Below are 25,587 nucleotides of genomic sequence, written 5' to 3'. Positions count from 1 at the left end.
ATATAAGCATTTTGCTGCCCTGTAGTCCTTAAAATCAAATCAGTACTTTGGTCATATATACTGTCATGGATAAATTACAATAGAATAGAAATATTGGTATAGTATATTCACTCTAAGTATATGCATACACACACTGTAGGGCAGCCTTATCAAATCATTACATTTTACATTACAGAGCCGCAAAAAATATATACATAATACCTTGTGTAATTGATGTTAATGCATTTTCTGAACAAAATTGCCAGCTTTGATAATAAACTTTTTATATGGATTATGATGTGTGAAACTCTTGTATATCATTTGGTGACATCAATTTGCAACATATAATTATTAACATTTACCCTCATCAAACTTAAAAACATTACGCAATATCAAATAGTATTTATCCACACTACTGATCCCTGAAGGATGTGTCAAATCTTTTTGTTTTGTTTTGTTTTTAAGGAAACACAATTAAGTACTTTAATTAATACATGCAATTTATGTGTACATGTTCTGCAAAAAATTACAGATGACAACAAAACCGTTAAATTAAAATGTAAATTCTATTTAACACGTCCATAGAGAGTAATGACAGGAAATGCTGAAACCACCTATTTTTAGATCTTATCATATCCCAAAGGACAATCCGTGATTTCTCCTGCTTTGAACAATGCTTATCGATTTCCAAATTACTTGATCTACCCAAGGTGAAGGGTGATGAGGGGAAAAATAAATTGCCTTGAAGAATTTAGAGATTACACCCAAACACACTCTTGCAAATCTCCTTAAGTTTTTAATAAAAACTATTCTGCATTTAAAGACATCTTTTTAAATGTACTGGTTTCAGGTGACTGGTTATCTGTGTCAAGCATGTTAAATATTTATCATGTATTAGACATGTTCATGAAATGATGATACACTAAATGGATACAAAAACAAAATACTAGTTGTGAACATTACATGCATATTTCAAATGGTCTCAACACCAATGTGCCTTAATTCAAAAAATGTATAGTATTAAAACTACAGATATAACCCGTAAAATAATAAGTCTTGTAGTATGTACCGGTTATTTGTTTTACATGCATATTTTCAGAAAACAAAAAAAACAAAAAACTTTAAGCCTTACATTTTGTTAAAACAAAATTAAATATTTAGAAGAATAAATTGATAGTGTTGTAAGAAGGATTTAAACATTTAGGGGAACTCCTGAAACAAGTGTAAATTGAAAACCATAAAAATATAATTAAAAATAAAAACTTTATCAAATACTTTCATGACATTTCTGTAACTGTTATTGCGCTTTTAATGTTCATCTAAAGAATCTGCTAAATTATAACAATGGAACCTTAGGACTACAATCTTTTCAAAGTTTACGAAAAATACGTATATTACTTAAGACCCTACTGTACAGACATTGACAACGCTTTTAGTAGTTAAAACAAAACTGATCATTTCCAGGAAACAAAAAATCTACTCCCATTCATAGCACATGGGCTTCTTAGCACAATATAGTTAACCAGTTAGTCCTATGACAGTATCCTGACTTCATCTTAAAGATCATGATTTCAAAGGGGGCATGTGCTTATTAGTTTTACTTAAGAAAAGACTTAACACACATGAATGATTTCTGTTAGAGCTAACACAGCACTCTGCTATCAGAAGCCACGATTGTAATGTGTTTCCCTGTAGAAAGGTACTTTTTTACACGAAGTGTTTGTGTTTTTTTGTTTTTGTTTAAATACACTACTTCCATCCACCTTTTAAAAGAAAAAAAACCTAAACTAGCTACTACTTGCTGAAGGGAGCCATTTTGGATATTTTTGGTTTGGGGGTGGGGTGGGGAGAGACAGGCCTACTTGGGAAAGGAAAGGATTAAGGATTAAGGATTAGGGAGAATACAGATTCCTCCTGTCCATTAAATTAATTTGGCAGTAAGAGCTGCTGAGACAAGAGAATGAGTTGAAACACAGTTTAGAAACCAGTCAATTAAAATACAATGCTTTAGAATGTGAGATTAAAAATCTATATGAAAAATAAAAAGCGGAACCAATCAAAAACAATCTTGAATGATAAATGTGTGTCTGTTGAATCCAGGTGTACAAATGTTCTAATCCCAATATATGTTTAATATATTGTTTAATGTTTAATATATCGCATAGAATGGAGACAAAATCTAATGTTAGACATCATATTTATTATGTAATACAACTTTATGTATAATGCATTACTGAGATATAACCAGTAGCATTCAAAAACATGTTGTTTATATCAATCTTGCAGTGAATTATATAGCTTTGTATTCATGCATCTTAAAATGGACTTCATTATATATATTTATACTGCCTACACCTGCTTTAACCAAACCATAAATTAGCTTTAAACTCTAAATACAATTGTGAACATACTGAAACATACTGATAATAAAAAAGTATTCAATATATAAACATTTGAATTTACATCACTATCATATGTAAATTACTGAAAAGAAACTTAAAAACATTAATTAATAACATACTGTTTCAAAATAACTTTTAAGACTGCCCAAAGTCTGTTATCTTACATTTTAAGAGTTATCAGTTGCTCTATTGGAACTTAATTTAACTCATATTTGTTAGTGAGCGTCTTAAAGTACATTTAACAAAGCTTGAAATGTCAAACTGTTTAAAAGGAGGTATGAATCAGGATTCATAAATAATAAATACATCACAGTATAACTTTACATTTTTATACATTGTATTTATTTGATTTATCAATTACATTCTGGTACAAATTAGACTATGATGATGAAATGTGACCCTTTTAGATGAAGGCTCATCTGCAATACTATAATCTCTACAATCTGCTAATAAGTGTGTACTAAACTATCTGAAAGCACATTTAACAGGAATTTCGAATCATTGCATGCTGACCATTTCAGTGTTCAGAAATTGCAGTGATTTTGCAGGTCAAAGTTCATAGAATCAAATGAATCCTGTAGACTGGGACAAGACAACTTGACATTTAAAAATACATGCTTTAGTATCTCTTAATACTTAAGTAACTCTCAATAGAGTCCTTCTTTATCACTGAATCACTGCTGCAAAATAAATACATCTAGGTGATTAAAATACCACTTTTTGCACATAACTAGTGAAACTTAAAAAAACAAATGTATTATATACATTATATATATATATATATATTTAAAACAAAGATAACACTAATTGCACAATAATAAGTATTATTAAACAAACAATTTGTCTACAGTAATATACTTTGATATTTCCTTTATGATGTATAATATAATAATAATTGAAGATGTAATTTGTCTGTGCAAGAATTCTTAGAGGAGAAAGAATATATTTAAAAAACACATACTGTACACTAAGGGATTAATGAGTGAATATGTTTGTATGTATGTAAGTTTATACATATAAACAAACATACATATTTACAAATGTCCATTCTTTTATTTGCACAATTATATTTTATCAAATGAAGGCATATAAAATGTTATATATACATACACAAATATATATATGCATGTGTGCATGTGCACAAAGTTTCTGATCCTTCATTCGTACTCACATTTCGACTTTTGCCCTTAAATTTTAATCTGAAACCAGTCTCCTCTGACCTCACTGATGTCCTGCATAGTTTAGGTTTACACAGTGGGGTCAAGAGAGGGCATGACCAGAAGACTTGTGAAAAAGAAAACAAAATGGAGGAGGGGCAAGAAGGATGGGGCACCCTGAGAAGATGAAGGGAAGCCAGCAGAAATGCCTACAGCATATTTTGTTCAGCTCCAGTGAAGTAGCATTTCCTTATCACTACTAAAGAACAAAAAGGGATTTCATGAGAAGCTTTTTCAGGTCAAACGAAAAAATAAAGGCATCCTATCTATAAATTATATTCTAATAAACCAATATTTGCATTTATAAATGCTGACTTACCACAGATCTGGATTTGAAGGATACCATTCTCAAAAAAAGTAAATACATTTGTATCAATAAATGTAATTGAAATCACTTTTGAAACAAAACAATAATGATTTATTTCCATTTTTTTTAACCAAATGAAGTATATAAATATTTCACACAAAAATAAGTAATGTTTCATCCATAAATCATCATCATTTTCATTAATTGCAGGCATGACTTATGGTGACACATTCATAGAACATATTACACATTTTATAAAAAGTGTTTTCTCAGTGTAGTGAAATTCATGATGGTTAATCTTATGAGAACACTTACCACTGATGCAATATAGGTCAAAAGGCTTTTTAAGTATTTTTTTCAGTTTATATATACAAGAGGTTAGTCTAGAAAAGTTATGAAAATTGGTAAAACTGGGACAGTGGGTCTTCCAGTCTGACCATGTGGTGCGTCATAAAAAAGGTTTAAAGACAGGAAATACTAAGTGGACAAAGCTGGCCCAATTGCCAGATGGACATAACCCAACAGGATGTATATAAACCAAAAAGAAGTCAATGAACCACCAACAAAGCCAATGTCTCCACACTGCCTTTTGATTTGTCCTTTTAAATGATATGAACCTTTCTTTTGTCAGATTAATAAAGGAATTCATTTCTTAAGGAAAATAAATATGCTGCCTTTGTTTAATTCATTCAGATTTTGTGTTATTAATTAATACAACTAAGTATGTATGCATGGATGTCTATATGGAATACGGTTCAAATGAAAATCCTGCCAATTGCCAAAATTTAAAATAATAATGACCACAACAAGAAAACTATAGTTTAATTCAATTAAACAAAAAACAGGCAAGAGTCATAAACAAAAATGTTTTTAGGTAAGGGAGATATTTTCTCTTTTGAAGATGAATCAACAGTTCTTGCCTTCAATGAATAGGAATTAAACAGCAAAATATTAATTTGTATTAGTCACTGCTAAGTCAGCTATGAGGTATACGTCACTTTACTGAAAAGGGTGTTATTGTCTTTCAAGCTATCAACCATCATTTATGTAGCCTTCTCCTAATAATTTGTATTAATCTCCAGCACTTTAAATTTTACAACTTAAAAACTCATCCACAACAATATTTTGGTTTTGTTTGTAAGTTAGGTATTCATACCATTTTAAAGGTAACCTTGTATAAATGTCTATTAATCAAATATATAACTTACCCAACCATAAATAGTTTATTGTGAGGCCAGGTGATATATTTAATAAGTCTACCTAATCATTGACTTGAATATTCCTGAAAATTATTAGGTAGACTAATATTACATTCTAAAACTAATAACATTGTAGAATTTTAATCTCTATTTGATTACATACAAATGTGTGTTATTTTCAACGATCCATTCATGGTTGATCTATACAGCATGAATCATTCCCAGCCTACATATATGACTCACTAAAGGGAAGTCACATGACCAGAAGGAGGGTAGTTTTCTTTCCTTTTCGTAAGGAAAAGAGAGAAAAAAAAAACCTTTCTGCAAGAGAAACAAAAGACTGGTATTAGCTGTCCAGGGCCATTCAAGGGTGGGGCCTGCATGCCAAAAAACCTGAAATGGGCTGAGGTTAATCTTAATAGGGGCCCACTTTAACCTCTTCAATGCATAAAAAATGCAAAAATAGAATCTACCTCTAAGGTCTATAAATGTGGCACCATCATGAAACAAGCAGGTATTCTACTTTGCATGACGCAGACAAATGTATAAGAACCTTGTGCATATTTCAGAATGTTCTGTGTTCAGTGACAAAGCAGGAACCTCTTTGTCTTTTAAGAATCACCTCTTTAAGCTACAATCTATGCCTAAAGAAAGCCCCCATCCCCCACCCAGCACTAGATGTACTAAGAAGCTTCTTGAATAAATGAGTATCCAATGACAGGGGTGATGGGTGGTCTTAATGTCCTGAGCCAAACCTACAATTTATTTGGACCACAGAACTCTTGAATATAGATATTCAGATAGCAGTCTCCATAATAGTGCATGTTATTAACTATATATGTAATATATACGTGTGTGTGTGTGTGTATATATATATATATATATATATATATATATATATATATATATATATATTACACACATACATAAATAGAAGGGAGTTATGTTTAATCAGAAAGTTTTAAATTGTGTTGTCAATTCATACGATTAGACGACCCATGAACACGCAAAACAGGAAATGTAGATATTTTCCACAATCAGAAAGGGAAAGTGATGCATTTGTTTTAAGAAACATATGCCCCACACCATATGAAGATGCTGGCTTAAAAAAAATCCTTAAGCCTTTTGCTTGAGACACTTTGGCTATTAACACACATGGATCATTAATGGTCCAAGGAAGTGACTGACCCTTGGTTCCCTGGTTTGATCAAGAGGGCTTGCAACCTGAGCCAGAGGGTGCAAATTCCAACTCCATTCAGAATTCTTCAATGGAGTGGGGGAGGAGAATGTTAAAGAGGCATGCATGCAATTTTAATAGCTTATATATGTGAATGGTCTAAATTAATTAAACATTTGTTAATACTACCAAAACCCAATTTCATGCTTGTAAAATATGATGAAAACACAATGTTTCAGGTGTGTACAATTTAGATTTTCAATTTTCTCACGTTTAAAATATTATTTAACATCCTTTCATTACACCTAATCCTTTTTCATATTTCTTTTACCCTTAGTAGAGTTAATTTACTTTTAATTGTGTTTTTACTTGTGGTATTAGAATATTAGAATTAGAATATTTTTTACATTAAAAACAAAACAATAAATGACCAGAATACCATGCTGTTTGAGACATTTTAAAGAATGAGAATGTGACAGGTATGTCAAAAAATAAATATAATGCGTACAATTGGCTTAAAGTGCATTAATTGAATATATTGACTTATTGGACACAAATGAATTGTATCCCAACAGTCCACGTATTGCTAAAATGTACTGAAAACATGAAATAGTACATATTTTCAGATTTAAAGTACATAAAAAAGGGTTTAGAACATGGAAGTAAATAAACAAATCTGAAGCCAGGATTGGCCTGAGGGATATTTCAAAATGGTGGGACTGCAGTGGTCATCAAAGGCAAGAGACCAACATTAAAAACATTTGAAAATTGCACATTCAACCATGGTCAACATCTCACACACAAACAAACTGCACTCCACCCAAGAAATAGTTATTTAACAATGCTTTCAAATAAAACAATATGTTTTATTTCATGAGGGTACAACTGTAGGGGTTTGACAGCTCTCAAATACCCATAATGCTTATTGTAAACACCAAAAACAGTTTGGCGATACTTTGTTTTATATAACCAGCATGAACACTTGAGGCACACAAATACACATTTTCTTTTACTGAGGACATTATATAACATGGATAAACAAAATGCAATCAATCTTTAAAGATAACATGCTTTAATGTATTCCAATAGATTGATCACTCTTGAGGTTTACCTGTAATAATTCATTTTTAGTAGCCTAATTACTGAAAAAGATTTGTATTCAATGATTTGAAATTAATGGCAAGGAAATCCATAATCAGTGAAATCATAAAACAAATGCAGTGTTAAAACAATAAAAATAATTATAGTTGCCACACACTGTGGTAAACAATTGTAGCATTAAAATCCACCTAATGTTAATTAGGCTATATGTATTCTCTTTCACAAATGTGACCGTTTAATAAAGCACAGATATCCAACAAAGAATGATAATAATACAAGTCTGTATATTTGTTAATATTAAAAAAATACATCTAAGCAAAAAGGCCACTTGTATTATCTGATGCCTTATGAATATATAATAATTTAAATCCAAGTTTAAAAGCTAGAATATTCATCTCAACATTGAATAAATCTATGATTTTATGTTAAAAAAATATATTTAACCATCAACCCCTGCACACACACCAAAGTAAAATTTTCCTCAAACTGGCTCCAAAACCACTTTCCAATCTTGTTTAGGACACCATTATAGAAATCAACACTCAGATAACGTTTCTGAAGCACTGAAGGGTTTAAAAATGTCCTAAAGTGGAATTGAGAAGGTAGGTTAGCCTTAGTGACTGCCCATTCTGAGGCTACAACTATGCAATAATGTGTTAGCTGCAGTCATAGTCTCTTAGATTTCTTTATTAAAATAGCATGTCCACCAGAGGCTACACTAATACCACAATATGAATGTACTTTGTGAAATGTTACAGATTTTCAGTAAGTGCTAGGTTACAGTATTTAACAAAAGGCAGACAAGTGCTGGGTAAAAATAATGGACGTAAATTAGTATTAGAGTGTTCTAAACAGAATCTCCTCAATGTGGGCAATTCACCCCACACAGTCCTGTGTTAAGAGTCAGTAGGTTGTGAGTTGAAATACTGGGACGCCCTGGATAAGGTTTCAGACATGGACCATGGTGGAAATGGTGGGATGGCTGACCTCATCCTAGACAAAGAGTTTAGACTGAATAAATGTGGAAAGGCAGCTCTCTCAGCAGTCCTGACTTTTAACAGTAAATAGAAATGCTTTATAATAAATTCAGTCATATATTATACAATGTATGAATTACACATGTATATCTTATTTGCTATGTTTACACCTTGATAAGGAGAGAAATTAGCTAAATGTATGATACATTTCTAATTACAATTTTTAATGCAAATTTACAAACACATGACACACTTCTAAACTGGACAGGATGAGAGAAGGTTCTTTTTAAGTTCAGAAGATGGATGGATGAAGTTCAAAGCCAAGATAACCAAATAAGAAATAATAACATGGTGTTCATTAACACTTTATAGCACAAGAAAACAAATCTAAATTTATTGTACTTTCAGTGACAAAGAATGACTCATGTGCTGAAGAAATGTTATTTGCAAATCACAAAAAGTAGAGAGAATAAGTAAAAATACCTTTCCAACATTAAATTGTATATTTAAAATGGTGTAGTGTCAATCTTGATGCGCTAAGGATATGCACTATGAGGAAAGGTTTCATTTTAATCATTCCAGTATGTATAGAAGCAGGGTTATCTAAACATTAATTTAAAATAACTTATATCTGTAAAAAGTCTAGGCAAAAGAGTTGAACCAGTTTAATATTTTCATCTCTAACACACAACAGTGTAGGTTTAAAGTTGCAGCAATCAGTTGCTATCAATTCACCACTTATTTTGAGACAAATTACAGCAATTATCATATTATTACATAATTATTTCCATTATCTTGCACATTTATCAGGAAATATTGGATACATGTGTATCAGAGTAGATATTTATTAATGTAAATTAATTCCAAACCACAAATCATGCAATTAGAAATGATTAGCAGGAAAGCATTTAAATCAGACTATTTCTATTATTTATTTTGCCACTGGAAAATGAAAGTTCCATATTTATGTTTAATGTATAATACATTTAACCATTTACTTCCTGTGGTTCTAAGTTTACAAATAGTTCAATACAATAATACAATCAAACAAGAAGAGAAGGTGGAAAATTGAATAAAGTCACAAACACAAATGCACGTAACTATAATAAACATTATGTCCAGGTAAACACCTAAAACCTATTAAAAACAAACAGTTTCACAGTAGTACATTTTGATTAAAATAAAACACATCGTTATAGTCTATATGCTAAAGATGCAAAACATGTTGTCCCAGTTACCTATATAATGTGTAATAAATTGTTGATGTGAACGAAACGAACAGGATTTTTTTCTACATTTTAAAAATATGGATAACTGATGCGTTCATCAAACAAAGCTGCAAGTTGATTACTAATGTCTGCACCAAGTGTTGGTCTACTCCTTTAGTCTCTTTGCAAAGGAAAATGCCTCCATCTATAAGCTATGAAAAATAAGTCAATGGCAAAGAGGACATTGAAAACAAATGCCTACTGTAATATTATTACACCGTTGCTGAATATTTTAAGACGAATAAAAACGCATCATTACAAACAACAGTAGGGAGAACATTAACATTATATGAAAACATATATGCTACTGTCAGTCTGGGATAAGAGTATCTCACTTATCTCAATCATGATGGTGTTTAAATGATACTAGCCTTTTTTGGACACTCGGGTGTACTGAACACTCACTGAATATGTATTAATATGTATACCGAAGAAAGAAAACTTCATGTACTGAACATTGTAGCATTTGATCCAATAACCCAACCGCTCGGTTGTTTACCACGTGTGCAGCTGTTGCACAACACGGCCGCTAGCAGCTCCCGGCCTTTAAACCTCGCCAAGTGCACCTACAACCTACAGTGGGTTTTAAATGGCAGCACCGTCTTTATCATTGAAGTGCAAAAAACACTGGTTAGGAAACGGCCACGAGGCGTTTTTTATCGTCATTTCGGGCGAGACTTCAAAAAGTGTAACGGGGGTGCGAATAACAAACGGCGAAAATGGGTTTCCTTCCCTCTGTCGTCCCCCCATTCATCTATAAAGCAGCTTTATGGGATCGTAAAGAACAACTTAACGACCCCAGACATGGTTCAAAGAAGAAGTCAAAAAACAACAGCAGGCTGTTACCTATCGATTGGACCATGCATATGCGTGTTACAACCCAACTAAATGCAGGGCTGCTGCATCCCATTGAAACATACTGGCTAGTGAAATAATCAAGTTCCCTTTAAAGTCACAACTAACTGATATAGTTCAGATTTGTATCTTGCTGCAGGTAGGTTAGTGTGCACGAAAAGCAATCCCTGAGCATACATGAGGGGGACAGGGTGTACATTGAAACATATGAGGGGATTAAGCAAGTATATCAAACATGATACATTTGAACTATCTACACAGCCCTTACAACGAAAATCACTGGATTACAAACTCCAGAGATGGATACAATTTGAGAGACTGAACACGGCTGATACATGATGTTTCTGCTGTACTCCTTTACACTTTATTTGCAACTAAAGTAATGCTGGGGTGAATTTCGACTTGGCTTTATATCTTAGCAAGTTGTATACTGTGTAAATGATAGACTGGGCTGCATTCACACCGTTTCGATTCGGCTTGGGTTATAATGCACGTATGTAAGGATGTAATGAACATGTCATAGCCCTTTACATTTGTCCAGGAGATCTGAAAAACAGCATTTCAGACTGACCGGTAGGTTTCAAACATATAAACAAGAGCCGCCTCTGGCCACACGCTTTATCAATCTCAAGAGTCTTAAAGAGACAGCGTTATGAATTCCTAAACAATGCGCCTGTATTTGTGTGTGCAGCTGATTTTTCTTAACAGATTTCACCTTTTCATTATAATCAACAATACGATAGTGTGTGTTTGTGGCCGAGTGTGCGCCAGTTTAGCAAACATCTGAAAGAAAAAGAGAAGCAGACTCTCCAACGATGCCGTGTGGGCTGTTTTTTTAAACGGAGGGAAGACATGCCACACAGCAAAAAAATAGTGCATCATGTGTTGAAGTTAGTGATTAAGAGCAAACTTACTTGGTGTACGAATACATCCAAAGGGGTTTCGATAGGACTCCCCCCTCGGCTGGTCATGGATATAAATCCGAAGCCCATCCGGACATTAAACCATTTACAGTGGCCTGTTCCGTGCAGAATCTGGGATGCATCCTCTTCTTCCTGCTCGGGCAATTTCCCAGGATCGTCTCCGCCACCTTTACCCGCCCCTCCTGAAAAGACGTGAAATAAAACATCAGGGTAGAGACTGCTAGCCTTCCCTGCATGTGTACAACATACTACACACAACCCACTCAAATCCAAAGTGAAAGCAACAGTATTTCGATGGAGATCACTGTCATGTACTCGTGAGGTCTGGGCTGCTATCCTCCACGTTAAACAAACACTCTAACATTACAGAAAATGTATACTTTACTTGCATAGTGCTGATTTTGGACCGATCCCATAATCCACAGTGTAAAACCAAAATGCAATGTAATTGCGCGGCGAGCAGCAAGACGACGATTGCACAATTTGTCCCCACACATGCAGTGCTATCACCCCCCGTCCATCCACTTCAGTAACTTTCTATCAAACTCAAAGGGCAGGTGTTCAAACGTTTCCCCTGCTTACTCTCCAAAACTGTCCTTGATCACACACAAACAAGCCCAACAATAGCCCAAGGAAGCTTTGCATTTTGTGAATCAATGGGGGCGGTACATAACATTTTGGGAGAGCTACAACAATAGGTTAGCCCAGTGCCTTCCCCCCCCCCCCACCCCTCCGCGATCTGATCAAAAGTAAATGCAAAATGAAAATCAAAAACAAAATTATTAATATAGAATAACCTTCGGCCATGTTTCCCCGTGGGCCCTCTGTTCCACACGTGTGAGATGAAAACTTTTTCTCTGAATCAGGGCGATCTTCCGCATCAATCTAACATCCCGATTTCCAGCGATCACAAATTTAGCTCGCATGATCTAGCGTGCTTTCCCTCTTTTGATTTTTCCGTCTCTCTCTCTCTCTCTCTCTCTGTGTCTCTCTCTCTCTCTGTCTGTGGCCCCCGTACACACGTGACTTGGTCAATTACATGCTTTCTTGCTACTAATTTCACTCCAGATCCTGGAAAGGAGAGGGGAGGGGACAGGGCTAGCACTGAGCAGCGAGAGATGGCCAATCGCGGTTTCGTCTGACTCGTCCCCAAAAACAATCAATGGCCGAATTTAAATTAATCTCCTATTGTGCTGCAGCTAATTTGAACTCCCTTCATGGGAGGAACTGAGACGAATTTCAACGCCAGCAGTAAAGTGTTTTCTTGTAAGGCACCTTGATCCCCATGCTCGTCTGATAACTGAATACTGCGTCAGTCTCCATTCAAAAATAACACAGATGCAGTCATTTAAGAAGTACAAACATCCGATAGTGTAACCTTTGACTACCCACAAACTACTGCTTTTGAAAGGAAAGGTGAATCTCTCTCTCTCCTTGTTTTTATCCCAAGAGGGACGTGTTTATGTATGTGTGTGTTTGTGTATATGTTTGTTATAGGTTGAGAAATGTGTAGTATTCTTATACGAACACGTAGAATACAAATACACTAATAGCATTAACAACAATGTAGGGTTAAACCTGAAAGGATATTCTTTCAATATGTTAACTTCTGAAGAGAGGACTTTCTAGCGCATTTGTTTCTACAATTCATAATCTACATTTCATGGGTCTGTGTGTCAGGTCTTTCCGGGGTAGGGAATGTGATGAATTACTTCCTAAATAGTGGCGTGGATTTAATACAATTATTTACAGAAACGGTTGCGTGACTGTGGAGGTAAGCCAGTTATTTAAGCGTTATAAAATAAAGCACAATCGTTTGTTTGTTTTTTTATCACGGGCTACATTCTATTTTACACTATTTGATAAAAAGTGTATTTTGTGTTTAAATGAATTAACATCCTTAATATTGTGTTAACCATGCCATGCCAATTTGAAATGCTTTGGTTTACATCTTCGAACTGTAGGCTCAACACAAACACAAAAGAGCTATAAGGTCGAAAGCAATTAAACTTGACATCAACACAGATATTGTTTAAATTTGGTAAAATAATCCCAAATTATATGGAATCTATATTATGATTGGTGTTCGAAGTATGACATATTTTCTTTGTGTGGAGTGTTTATTTTGCTAATATTAAGAGAAGAACTAGAAATCTGTAAGTAAAGGGCACTTCAAAAGGCTTATAGTAAAACAACAGAAGATATTGCCTATTCATCATATCTATATATGGCGCCAACTTGTCTGGTCCTGTGTAAAGGCCATTTTATATTGAAGGTGCTTGTTTACGTCTTGTATTGCTTATTTCATAGTGGTCAGTGCGATTATGCCACGTCTGATCTAATATGGAAATATGCTATGGTACCCTTGGATCAAAAGTGAAAAGGGTACAAAAATAAAAACAATCTAGCAAGTCAAGCAGAAGTTCTAAATCCTGAAATTCCTTTGCCGTCTTCAACCGTAAATTTCCTATAGGTTATTTCAACAAAGCCAAATTTGATTTCCAGTCCGCAAACAGGACTTAAATGTTTCAACTATATGACTTGTTTAAATAAAACAGACATTTCAAAGAACTGTCCACATACACACTGTGTGTGTGTGCATCTGTATATGTCTGTGTGTGCTGCAATTCTACATGAAATGTGTGTTAATGCTTCAATGGATGGATATAGGATACTCTATCTCTTCTAAATACTCCAACACAGTGCCTGTGGTAAAATTAACACAGCATGTGATGTCCTTAAACTCATTGTGTATAAAAACAAACAAAAAACATGATGACCTGTTTTAACGTGGTTTTTTTCCTTTTCAAAGATTTATACATCTACAAAATATTGAACTGTGAAACAAAAATACACGTAGTTACTTTACAATACAGTTTATAATTAGGCAGGTTATAATTTGCTTCAAACATGGTTTCAACCTCTGGAAGCCTACAACTTTCACTCTTTAAAATGAAATTTGGTTAATGTTCATAACAAATATGTTGTTTCCTCGTTTGCTATTCTACAGCAAATCTGAAATGAATCTTACTTTGTTTGGGCGGTCGGGTTTTGTCATTTAAAAATGGTTACTTTATTGGAGAGAAAAACACGTTGCAAGGTTGAATTAACAATCACTACTCAACATCCAAACGCTGCGGAATTCCCTGACCAGCTCTGTCCCCTCCCCCAGTTCACAAACCTTGTTTTGAAGATGCTATATAAAGGCCTCCCAGTAGCCTACTAGCAGAATTAAACCAAGGGTCAGAGGATTGGTCATCGGTGTCAGATGTTATCGACTCATTAATTTCCTGTAAAGGGGCATCAAGTATTTAGATAATATAGAGGAAAAAAAACGAAAAAAAACGGACCGCTTGGAAACTCAATCCATTTAATTAAACTTCCCTTACATATAATTAAATACAAACAAATATGTTGAATTAAATCAAACACTAGCAGATTATACATATGCTATAAAATGTATTAGCTTAATATAAAATTGTGCATACAATTATGTTACACTTAAGACAATAGGCTACATACCAGCATTGACTACATTAAAACGTTTTCCCCTTGAATTTAATTTTCTTTATCTTTTTTGTACTTGTTTTTATTGAAAATAACCAGATTACAAGATTCCCTCTGCATTTGTACACATTTATTCATCAAAATTGAGATATCTGGAAAAGAACATACCGCGGGCTAAATATATAATCAACATATGCCCGAATCAAGTAATGCTAAAACTGAATTATTTTGATTTTGTATAATTAAGCAAGCCGAGGAAGAAACATATAATACAATTTCGGGATATTAATGAAATGACGTCACAGATCTACCAATGCTAAAGCATTCGGTCTGTATTAAAAGTAAACCTTGAAAAGCCCGCGTTTCAATAAACCCAGAATGCCGTGGAGGGGTCTCTCTCCTCCATTTCCCAGTGTCTATCTGTAAAATTGCAGCTATCTGAAATAAGATGCCTAGACCACCCCCAACCCGCCCAGAAATACCATATTTAAACTTTTCAAAAGTCTGTCATTACAAGTGGCCTCTCATTTACTTACCATGCAGTCCAATTACTCCTTCACAGAGCCAGACTCAGTACACAAGAATGCAGGTGAACTTTGTCTGTAGCAGTTCAGAAAATCTGCACTTTTAATTCAAGGTTTAATTCAAAGGTTAAATTATATAGACTAGCTCATTCTTACGATTTTGTTACATTAAAATAATGTGTACGTTTATGTCTTATGTTACACAGAATTGCTGCATTAAAGACTTGAAGATTTTTAGATTTTTTATATATATGTTTTATTAACACAGAAAGAGACTCATACCAGACACAACTTACAACCCACACTCATTCGTTGTCCTTATATGTAATTTAAAAAGTGATTGTTTTGTTGTTGTTCTTCTTCTATATAGCCATGTATACAAGCCTATGCTTTTCATTACAGTCATGAACACAGTTTATAAGAATATGTACAATATACATTCTGTTTAGAGAAACAATAGTACTTGGACATAAACACATTTGCTTTCATTTCGATTGATTCGTTTAATTAAAAGGGTTAAAATACATATAAAACAATACAATTGCCGAAATGACTTTTTTAAAATATAATTTCACCTCAAAAATAAATTGGCTTAAAACATACAGACACAGATAAGTCGATAGATAAACAGATATTTAGTTTAATTGATGGATAGTCCGCGGTTTTAAAGGGAAAGCAAAATAAAGATAAATAAATCACAAATAAATAAATAGATAGCAAAATAAATAAATACAGCTGTATAATACTAAGTAATGCAATATGTACAGAATGATCACTCTCTTCAAATCCATACGTTATCCTTTAAAAACCACCTCCAATTCCCTCCAGAAGTCAGAAGTCCTGGGTATTTAAATATGCGCATTTGTGTAACATGATAACGAATTGCTAGGCTTGTGTTTTTAGGAGGTGGTGGCTTGTGTGTTTGCACGATGGGGGAGGGAGGGGGGTTCATTATAACCATAGACTTCCCTTTGATTTGTATTTATTGGGTTTTCTGTTAGCCTGTCTTTGTCGTGTTAGTGAAGAAACTTCAAGTGGAATACAAATGCCCAAGGAAAGCATCTGATCAACTTGATATACCCCAAAATGTGAGTAGTTTGCTATGAGGGGAATAACCTACATGTTGAAGTTAAAAGTAGACTTTTATAACACTGACCCACTGCATTATTATGTTTAATTTATCAGTGATGCTCAATCGAAAATGATCATGCAATGATAAAAGTAAGTAAAACGTTGTTTGTTTGTTTGTATGTTTCCCTTTCTTGTTTGCCATATGTAAATTCAATGAAGATTTTGAAAAACGGAGCTTGCTGTTGTCTTTGTCCCCAGAAATGAGCTGAAACGATTACAAACCAGATTGCATTGATTTAATCGGGAATATCTAATCACGTCCTCCAATTGGGTTTTACATGTAAATTCTGAAAATCAGAGTAGTCAGTGAAAAGATGGTGTCCAGTACCTTTCCACCTTTCAACATTACGAATGACTACAAAGCTATTATAAACTAATTGTTTCTAATGCTTTATTTTAACAAGACTTGCGAAATGAGCCAATTTTGAGCAAATGCGCTATTTAAATACATCTAACTACATCTGTTAAATATTTACTTCGTTAAATGTTGTATCTATTATCCTAACTATGTGATGTGTACACTATAAAATGCATTTGTAGCAAGATCTCTGAAGACAGGTTGTAACCTGTAACTACCTCAAACCTACTCACACCACCTATGAGTGAATGTGTTGTATATAACTTAATTGTTTAAGTCGCGCATATTGCTTAAGGAACAAAGGCAACACATTCAGGGGACTGAGTTTATCCATTAAGTAATGAAAGTAATATTGCAACAAAACGCGAATTGTTAATATATATAATGTAATTGTGTTTAAGTTCATACTATTGTGTTACAAAAACGGTCTGAAATCTATTGTTTTTAAATCATTAAAGATGCTTATCTCTCTGTGAATTGTAGGAAACTGAAATATGTAAATCTTTGTGAAACAGTTTACACGTGTGTGTGTGTGTGTGTGTGTGTGTGTGTGTGTGTGTGTGTGTGTGTGCAGAATACTACATTTCTTCTAACAGAAGTTATCAATCCCCTATAAAGTGAATCCTGAAATTCTAGATAAGACGAATGCTGTACTTTACTGATCATAAAATGTCATTTATCAATACTCACTGTGTTGAGATTAAGGTTTGACCTTAATCAAACTCATTATGTGTGGTTCTTCACACTTTCGAAGATTGTAATTTATTTGTATCGATTTGTATAGGAAACTCACCGGAAAGGCATTATTGTAATCAATTAAATCAATAGCTGAGAGGAAGAACAAGATTATAGCATTACGAACTCAGTCATTTTAAAACATTTTAAAAATATATGGCATAATAATCCTGAGAAAGATATACAATTAGCAATCTTACTCTTCTGCGTAAATGCACATACATAGATAGAAAGATAGATGGACTTTGATACAAACAAAAACTCTTGTATTATTACTATTAGTCTATTGTCATTGGAAAGTCTACAGAAATGGAAATCGTTTCATTATTATTACTTTTGATATTGACTTTCTGTAGGAAAAAAAGTGATGACATCACCGAAGGAAACCCCTTGTTTGAGTGGTGACGTCAAGCCTTGCCCTGCAATGTGTTTGAGTTCCAGCGGAAAGAGTGCCGCTGGGAAAGGAGCCAATATTTGTTCAGGCAGTAATATAAGGACGCCTTGCCAAACCCCGACACAACATGTAAGTCAAACATCTTCGTTTTTATAAGATGCATTACAGCTTAATATGTGCAGTTTCCACCATAAGCTATCGCGAAAAAAAAAAAACTGGTTAAAATGCTCCAGTATTAGAACTTTCTTCACTAGGATTCTTTAGTAGCTGTAACAGCAAAGGACGCTATTGTTTGTTCCGGTGGTGGCATGGTGTAATTGTAGTATGGTATTATCGTATTTTTAAATATGTTATTACAATACATAATATATGTATGTTTCCCTCAGTACATTTAGCGTTTGAAAAGAAAATCTCAACATGCAATGTATACATTTCGTTTGTTCATTTGACCAGGGGAAACAATCTTGATATGCAATGGCTTGAATCTTAGCAGACTTTGCGTTGCCATGCCGTTTGCGTTGTCACATTAACGTTGCAAACATTCAGTTAATCGATGCAAAATCAATAAATAAAATGTAAAGATGTATTACAATTCTAAATGAAACATTCCCGTTTCTCTATGAATATAATACATATGATCAGTATATCATATTTACACAAACCTTTGGCTTAACTCTTTCTGATGTATATTTCTTTCTTTTGACTTATGGCTTCCTGCATGTGAGCTGGAAGTTGTTCGACCACAAAGTAGTAGCAATGTGCAGTTAAAGAAAAGTCGTGTATATTTACATATGGTAGACAACTTAAATGCAGCAGCACATTGTTACCATTCACAGCTAAGTTACTGACCTGAGCTTGAAAAGGCCTTCCTCGAAGTGCTCATAGTCTTCTTGCAAATCTGTAAAACAAGAAATAATTAAATATTAATTGCACGACTTTTCGCATGTCTACTTACACTTTACTGGGCATACACCAGAATGTTCTATATTTTGTCAATATTGAATTAGATGAAACTAACAGCGTCAGAAACGATGCCAAGCTAATCTTCATTGCGATTTTCATATCCTTGTCGGTGTTATGACCATTTGCTCTAAGAAGACAGCTCACGGATTTTATTTTCACCATGCACGGTCTTCTTTCCACCAATTAATATTTAATTCCAATACTGTAACTCAAGACGCTTTGCGTGCCGAAACTTGTTCTACTGTTTTGCCTCATTACAGTTTAGGCTATACTCTTATGTGAGGAAAAAGGAGGAATAGGACTATTGATGGTCGTAGAACAATTGTACAATTGTTTTTAGCTCGCAACAGGCCAAAATCAAGTTTAAATACACGCTTTGACCTAAATAAGTGACGCCTGGTATGTTCATGTATTGCAAAAGCAAGTCACAAAGAAAATCAGTTTATTATTATATTGTTGAGCTATGGCATTTCTAATAAATAACATTAGTGTTCCAATGTTGACAAATATGTGTTTTGAGACTTTGTTGTTGTGTACGTGATGTATTCTACTGCCAGACAAATAGATTAAAATTCAACAACTAAACTAACACCGAGCTGAGCAGACGGTCACGGCAGTACTGGCTCAGTTTCTGGGGCTCAGGTTCCCACTGGCTATTTTAAGACTATAGGCGAGCTTTTATTCTCCCCCGGTAATAGGGCTGCAGTTATTGGGGGAGAGAAAAGGCACAAAGCAGGTGTACATGAGGATTACGTGTGAACAGATCGCTTCAGTCTGAACAGCATATGGCGACATTAAACCGTCATTTCTCCTTCCTAACAAGAATCTTGGCAGGTTTGCTGTAACAGGTTAAAGCTGGGAGGGGAAACGCGATAGGCCAGATAAGAAGAAATATAACAGATATTTGTAGGTTTCAACTGGGCACTGTTTGAAAAGGAACTCGAGAATCAAACGGCTCCATCCACATTTAAGTCACGATTTGTTTGGCATATGCAGTACAGTTTGTGACATTGCACCTACTTTTAGTTTTTTTTTTTTACTATTGCATCACAGTCTTCTTCACTAAACATCTGGTTCGAATGTGCTATTTTTGAAGACCCATAATTATAGAGAAAGAACACAGTATTCCAAAGCAGGTTTATTCTAATTTTATATTTTGTCAAATGTAGCATAAGTAAAAATACATTTTAAAATACATCTGATTTGATTAATAAGATTTGCATTGAAATGGAATTGGTGAGCAACAGTAGGAAGCATCTGTGCGTTGCTATGGTATCTATAACAATAGATCACAAGTGTCGAGTTTAAATTTGCTTGGAACGGAATATATGCGTTACACATTTTTCATTGCAGTATCTATTTCATTATATTCCGTCGTTTACCACTCACTCAAACAGCATTGAAAACAACAAAAAATACAAAATTAAGTACCTCCACCCTTTAGCTAATTTGATCTATATGGCAGGAATCAGATTTCTCATTAAAAATACTTTACATCTTTGCCTATTAATGACACTGCATTTTCTACAATATTCAATAGTAACAGGTGCATTGTGTGTGTGTGTGTGTGTGTGTGTGTGTGTTGGGGGGAGGGGGGTGTACAGGTTTATCATTATGACCAATTATATTCTGACTTTCAGGTGTAATAATTTACTCAAAGAGAAGGAGATAATTTAAACATATGTGATTAAAATGACTGAAATCAGTGTTTACAAACATTTGAGACCATTATTTAAATCCTTTTGCAATCAAAAATTAGCTTGGCAATGGGTAAATGGGTAAAATGAACCGTCAACATACATGACATCGGGGCATCATGACATTTCATGTGTAATGTTTTGAAAATGCTTTCCCCTCATGTAACCCATTTTCATATTTTTATTACAAGATAGTGCCACAGTGATTGTTTTAATGTACAGCTTGTTGAAAATCATGTTTTAAAATATGAAAACATATAGAATATATTCAAATGACAAAAGACTGATACCAACTGCAAACACAACTGAGTGGAGAAATATATGTCTGTGTGTCTAAAACTGCACGGAAGAATTACAGTATATGTATGCTGTGAGATACAATGAGAATAACATATACATATCAGTCATAACACACAGTACATGTTGTTTGGAAACTGGAACCATTGATGGTTGAGAGTGTCCTTGGGCTCCTACAGACCCCTGATTTACACTGGACAGCCTGCTGTTGCCTCCGCATGTCCTGCTGGACTGCGGGCCACAGAAGTTTCCCCTCTCAAAGATCATCATATTCAAATCCAGTAATGCCAGTGGCTTTCTTGAGAAATTGAACAGGGGTTAAGATTTCTACACAGACAGATAGCTTGGAGAGCCTGGTACACGGTCCAGAAAAACCTTAAACAAGCACTTAAAAGGGTGGATTGGCCAACATGATCTCGTAACTGAACCCTACTGAGCATGCTAAGGACATGCTACATAGTCTGACAGCAGCCTATCCAGTGCAGCCCAGGGCTCTGCAGAATCTCCAGGATGCCTTAATCCAAGACTAAGCTCAGATACTGTGTGTCTTATTAGTAAGGATATATGGGGTTTTCAACTAGTTTTAATGTTTAGAGGTCGATTTATGTGGTAATGCTCATGTGCAAACACAAGGATTTATAATCTTAAAAATGTTTTGCACACAAATATAACGGGCATAGTGCTATTTTTTTCTTTCTGTTATAGTCTATTGGAACTATGACTTCCAACTGCCATCACCTGTTCTCAGCATTGCTTTGCATCTTCCTTAAAAGTCAAATATGTATATTTTGTATTTTATTAAAATATTATTAAAAATGTAGGCACAGGAACATTGTGAAGTGGAAGGGATAATGAAATGTGCAGAAGAGCGATGTTTTACTGAAGTTACAGTAAGCTGAACTGTGTCTAAATGTATTTAGCAGGAGTCTCCTTCTTGTGAGTTTGTGTGTAGTCCTGTGCAGAATATTACCCTGTTTGAATATACTTATAACAGGACAATCAATGAAAACAAAGCTAGATATCAATTTACAGACAATCAGTGTGTTCTGTCCTTGTCACATAATATGATCTAATAAAAGAGTAAGCAAAGTAAGTGAGCCCTGGATAAGGATGTCCACTATTAAATAAATTATAATAATATTGCTTGTTTTGAGGGCTTATTGTTACTCAGATCTAAACAGTGACATTATTAACACCATTCTTTTAATTTTTCTTTCCATTTTTTATCTTGATTAGTACAAATTAGCACATTTTGTTCTTCAGCAACATTTAGTATTATTACAGCACAAACCACAATAAATAAATTCCCCCATATCTTAAAAATAAATCCATGCCCACATTATGTGAATAAAGGAAATGCCTCCATTCCCAAATTTGTAGATTGATGGCATCATGAATCAAAGTTATTAGTTTCTGACAATCATTAAATGCAATTTTAACATTACGTAATGTGGCTGGGTGCACCTGTACTTCCTTTACATTAAAAAGTGTCACTGAACAATAAATCATTTATTCACATATCTGAAACATGAAAATTGAAGAATTAAAGATTGGGAAACATACATAAGGCAATGTACATTTTTAACTGAATATAATAAAGCATAATTGGTGTTGGTGTTATATTTGTATGACATAGACCCTAATCAGCAGTAAGTTGCTCTGCCATCAGGAAAAAAAGCTACAATAGGGCTCATAATGGGTAGTGGTGTTTTTGTGTTATATAATTTGGGAAATCAGAAAACAAAACCTATTCCTGTGTGTGTGTGTGTGTGTGTGTGTGTGTTGGGGGGGGGGGGGGGGGGGGGTACAGTTGAAGACCTGAATATATTTAACGCAGATCTGTGACTGATGCCTTAATGAGTCACTTTGCCTGACCTGAGAAGGATAACCAATTGAGAACCTATTGAATACATTTCTAAAGTGACTTATTAATACCACCATTTTTATATTTGCATTTGTGTTCAAGGTCATATTGTTTATTTGTGTTGTGTTTTTCCCCATTTCAACTTATCTGTTTTAAGTTTTTTTATTTTATTTTACCTAGTGTAATGTTATTCAGTTGATTTTCCCTGTAATACATATGATGGAGGTAGTTAATTTGTTAGTTATCATTATTGTTGTATCATATCCAACTTAGGGCTAATTACAATGTATTTGTATTGGGTGCATCAACAGCTTTGTACATCTATAAATATATAGTGCCTAGTCTTTTAGAGCTTGTCTTATCAAATATTGTATTTTATTACATTTGTTCATTAATAAAGAGTAATTATTATAGAGTAAATATTGATTGTGTACAAAAACAAGAAAAACCTGCTCCAATTGTCAATATAGTATCATCTGATACTGTACAGTAGAAAAAAAGGGAAGTATTTTATCCAATGGAAACCTTTGCCATTATGAATGTTTTACTTAAAAGACAGTTACAAAGTGATACTCATGTTAAGAATACCCAATAACTTGAAACTCTACACATTGCTACATTTACATATAAATTCATTAGTTGTTGAGGGAAACCATCCATGAGATAATATTATATAGTGATTTGACCATTTATTACATTATATTATTAATAATAATACAAATATTATTTTTTTAAATTCTCTTATGCTCTTTGTACCTAACAGCTACTGAAAAAGATTATATGCTCTAATTGTAAAATGCTTTCATTCATGACAATATTATAACCAAAATTATTAACACTTTTATGTATGAGATGTATTATATAAACTATAATCTGAAGTTATGATGAAAAAGTAGGAAAAAAAAACTTCCAATCCTTTGCGTTAGCAACCTTATTGTAATTTTAAATTAATGTTTCATAGAGCTAAAACATGTAATGAGCAGAATACGAGTGAAAAATGATTGACAATTTTTCAAATACTGTTAGTGTCTTTTACTTAGAAACCTATATTTTGCTAAATTTCAAATTAAGATATTTGGCATAATTCTTTGCCTATTTAAAATTGTAATATTCTGAATGAAATGCTCATACATTTTAAATTTAATATATCAACACAATATATATATATATATATATATATATATATATATATATATATATATATATATATATATATATATATAGATGAAAGCATTTCCACTGGGAAAATGAGAACCTTTATATCTTTCTGTCACTAATTTATGAGATTATGAGAAGATATTTATATTTTAGTCAATTTTTTTTTCATGATTACATGGCCTTACTAACAAAATGCATGTCAGACTAGCAGGTAATATAATTACAATATACATGAGTTTGACATTTATTATAACATGATAAACACTAAGTGACTAAGATATTAGTATCTCTGTTCATACACATTTATATTTAGTGGAAAATACTTGATTTTTCTGATTTTGCATTTATATCTGATTTACTGAAATAATTCTAAAGTAAACAGGGAAAAAATACTAGTTACACACGTTTTTAAGTTTAGGTTTTTATAGCATGAAAACATGGTTTGCAATTTTTGTTATGTCTACAAAGTCGAGGTTCAATTGGCTGTTTTGCTCCTTGGAAGTAGTTAAAGATGCATCATAGTCGATATAAATCCACTGTGTCATATCTTTGAGAACGTGTAGCACTCTGGAAGCTGGGGGACATAAATTAGTGTACAGAATTTTGTCTTGAATGATAACATTTAGTATGTTTTATTGTTAGAACACTGTTCCCTTTTTCAAATATAAATACTCACTTAATGTTTTGTGCTAAATTTTAACTATCCGTTACTTTAATTTATCTTGGCAGTAACTTGAGTAAACTGAAACCAAAGGATACAAAGATCTAGAAGACATCAATCAGTTTTCGACTGTTAGGCTTCTCATCAATAAGCTCTGTGATGACCAATCATCATTAAGGCCTCTCTTTGCTTTATAATTAAGCCTTTGTTCAGCTGCAGGAAAGCTGGTAACTGATTGCTTGAAATGAGCTCTGTGACCTTTCCCCTGGTGTGTCACCTCTGACCTTTAATTTGATGATCCTGCATATCCATGTACTCTATTTTTAGCAGCAGGATGTCAATAATATTCTCTGTTTAAATTTCAGCAGCACAACTGTCAATACTGGGAAAGCAGATAAATGAAGGCTGAGTGCATACTATCTCTGGGAAGATAACTGGAAGCTACATGAATAAAAAAAATATGCATTTAATATTGGATTGTATTCTTGTTCTTAATTAATATTTTTGTAAAATGTATTTCATAATAAATGAAAATGTCATGCAAAACTGTGTGTTTTACTTTGAACTACTTGGACCAGTGATAGTGTTGTTTTGTGGATAAATATACAAAAATATGTTTATTAAGTTATATTCGCGGGATTCTCCCTGCACTACTAATGGCAATTGTGTATTCTATAGCAGAGTAAGAAACAAGCAGTCAATAAATGCATCTGCACTGCTTTCAAGCACTGATTGCTTCCTTTATGAAGCATAGCATTAGTAGCAAGTGCAGCCTAGCTTCAAGACAAAAAACAAACAAACGCTGAAAAAAAACCCTTTGGTCTCTATGGTTTATATTAATGCAACATGTAATGAAAGCCATGCACTGGAAATTATAAAAATGGAAATGTGGG

At 33.6% G+C, this 25,587-nt stretch overlaps 1 protein-coding gene and 1 long non-coding RNA gene across 4 annotated transcripts in view; one reads left to right on the top strand and one right to left on the bottom strand.

Moving 5' to 3' along the window:
- lin28b (lin-28 homolog B (C. elegans)) overlaps positions 1-12,400 on the bottom strand; it is a 40,385-nt gene extending 27,985 nt beyond the window's left edge. The window contains exons 1-2 of one of the 2 annotated variants that reach the window (XM_066701830.1): positions 12,203-12,400; positions 11,397-11,587 (exon numbers count right to left, since the gene is read on the bottom strand). In XM_066701830.1, coding sequence (XP_066557927.1) covers positions 11,397-11,587; positions 12,203-12,212 — 201 coding nt within the window. In that variant the 5' untranslated portion in view covers positions 12,213-12,400. Of the gene's footprint in view, positions 1-11,396; positions 11,588-11,790; positions 12,060-12,202 lie in introns of those variants that run through there. The other variant, XM_066701822.1, reaches the window with a different exon arrangement.
- A 3,968-nt stretch (positions 12,401-16,368) lies between these two features.
- Positions 16,369-25,240, top strand: LOC136748228 (uncharacterized). 2 transcript variants are annotated; one of them, XR_010816569.1, is made up of 4 exons: positions 16,369-16,524; positions 16,622-16,657; positions 18,017-18,183; positions 25,060-25,240. It is a non-coding gene; the product is annotated as an uncharacterized LOC136748228 (long non-coding RNA). The 2 variants fall into 2 exon arrangements; XR_010816568.1 differs by lacking the exon at positions 16,622-16,657 and having other exon boundaries at positions 16,381-16,524.
- The last annotated feature ends 347 nt before the right edge of the window (positions 25,241-25,587 follow it).

The sequence above is a fragment of the Amia ocellicauda genome, chromosome 1, assembly GCF_036373705.1.
Source record: "Amia ocellicauda isolate fAmiCal2 chromosome 1, fAmiCal2.hap1, whole genome shotgun sequence".
Classification (NCBI taxonomy): domain Eukaryota; kingdom Metazoa; phylum Chordata; class Actinopteri; order Amiiformes; family Amiidae; genus Amia; species Amia ocellicauda.
This window is presented reverse-complemented; position numbering and strand designations above follow the sequence as displayed.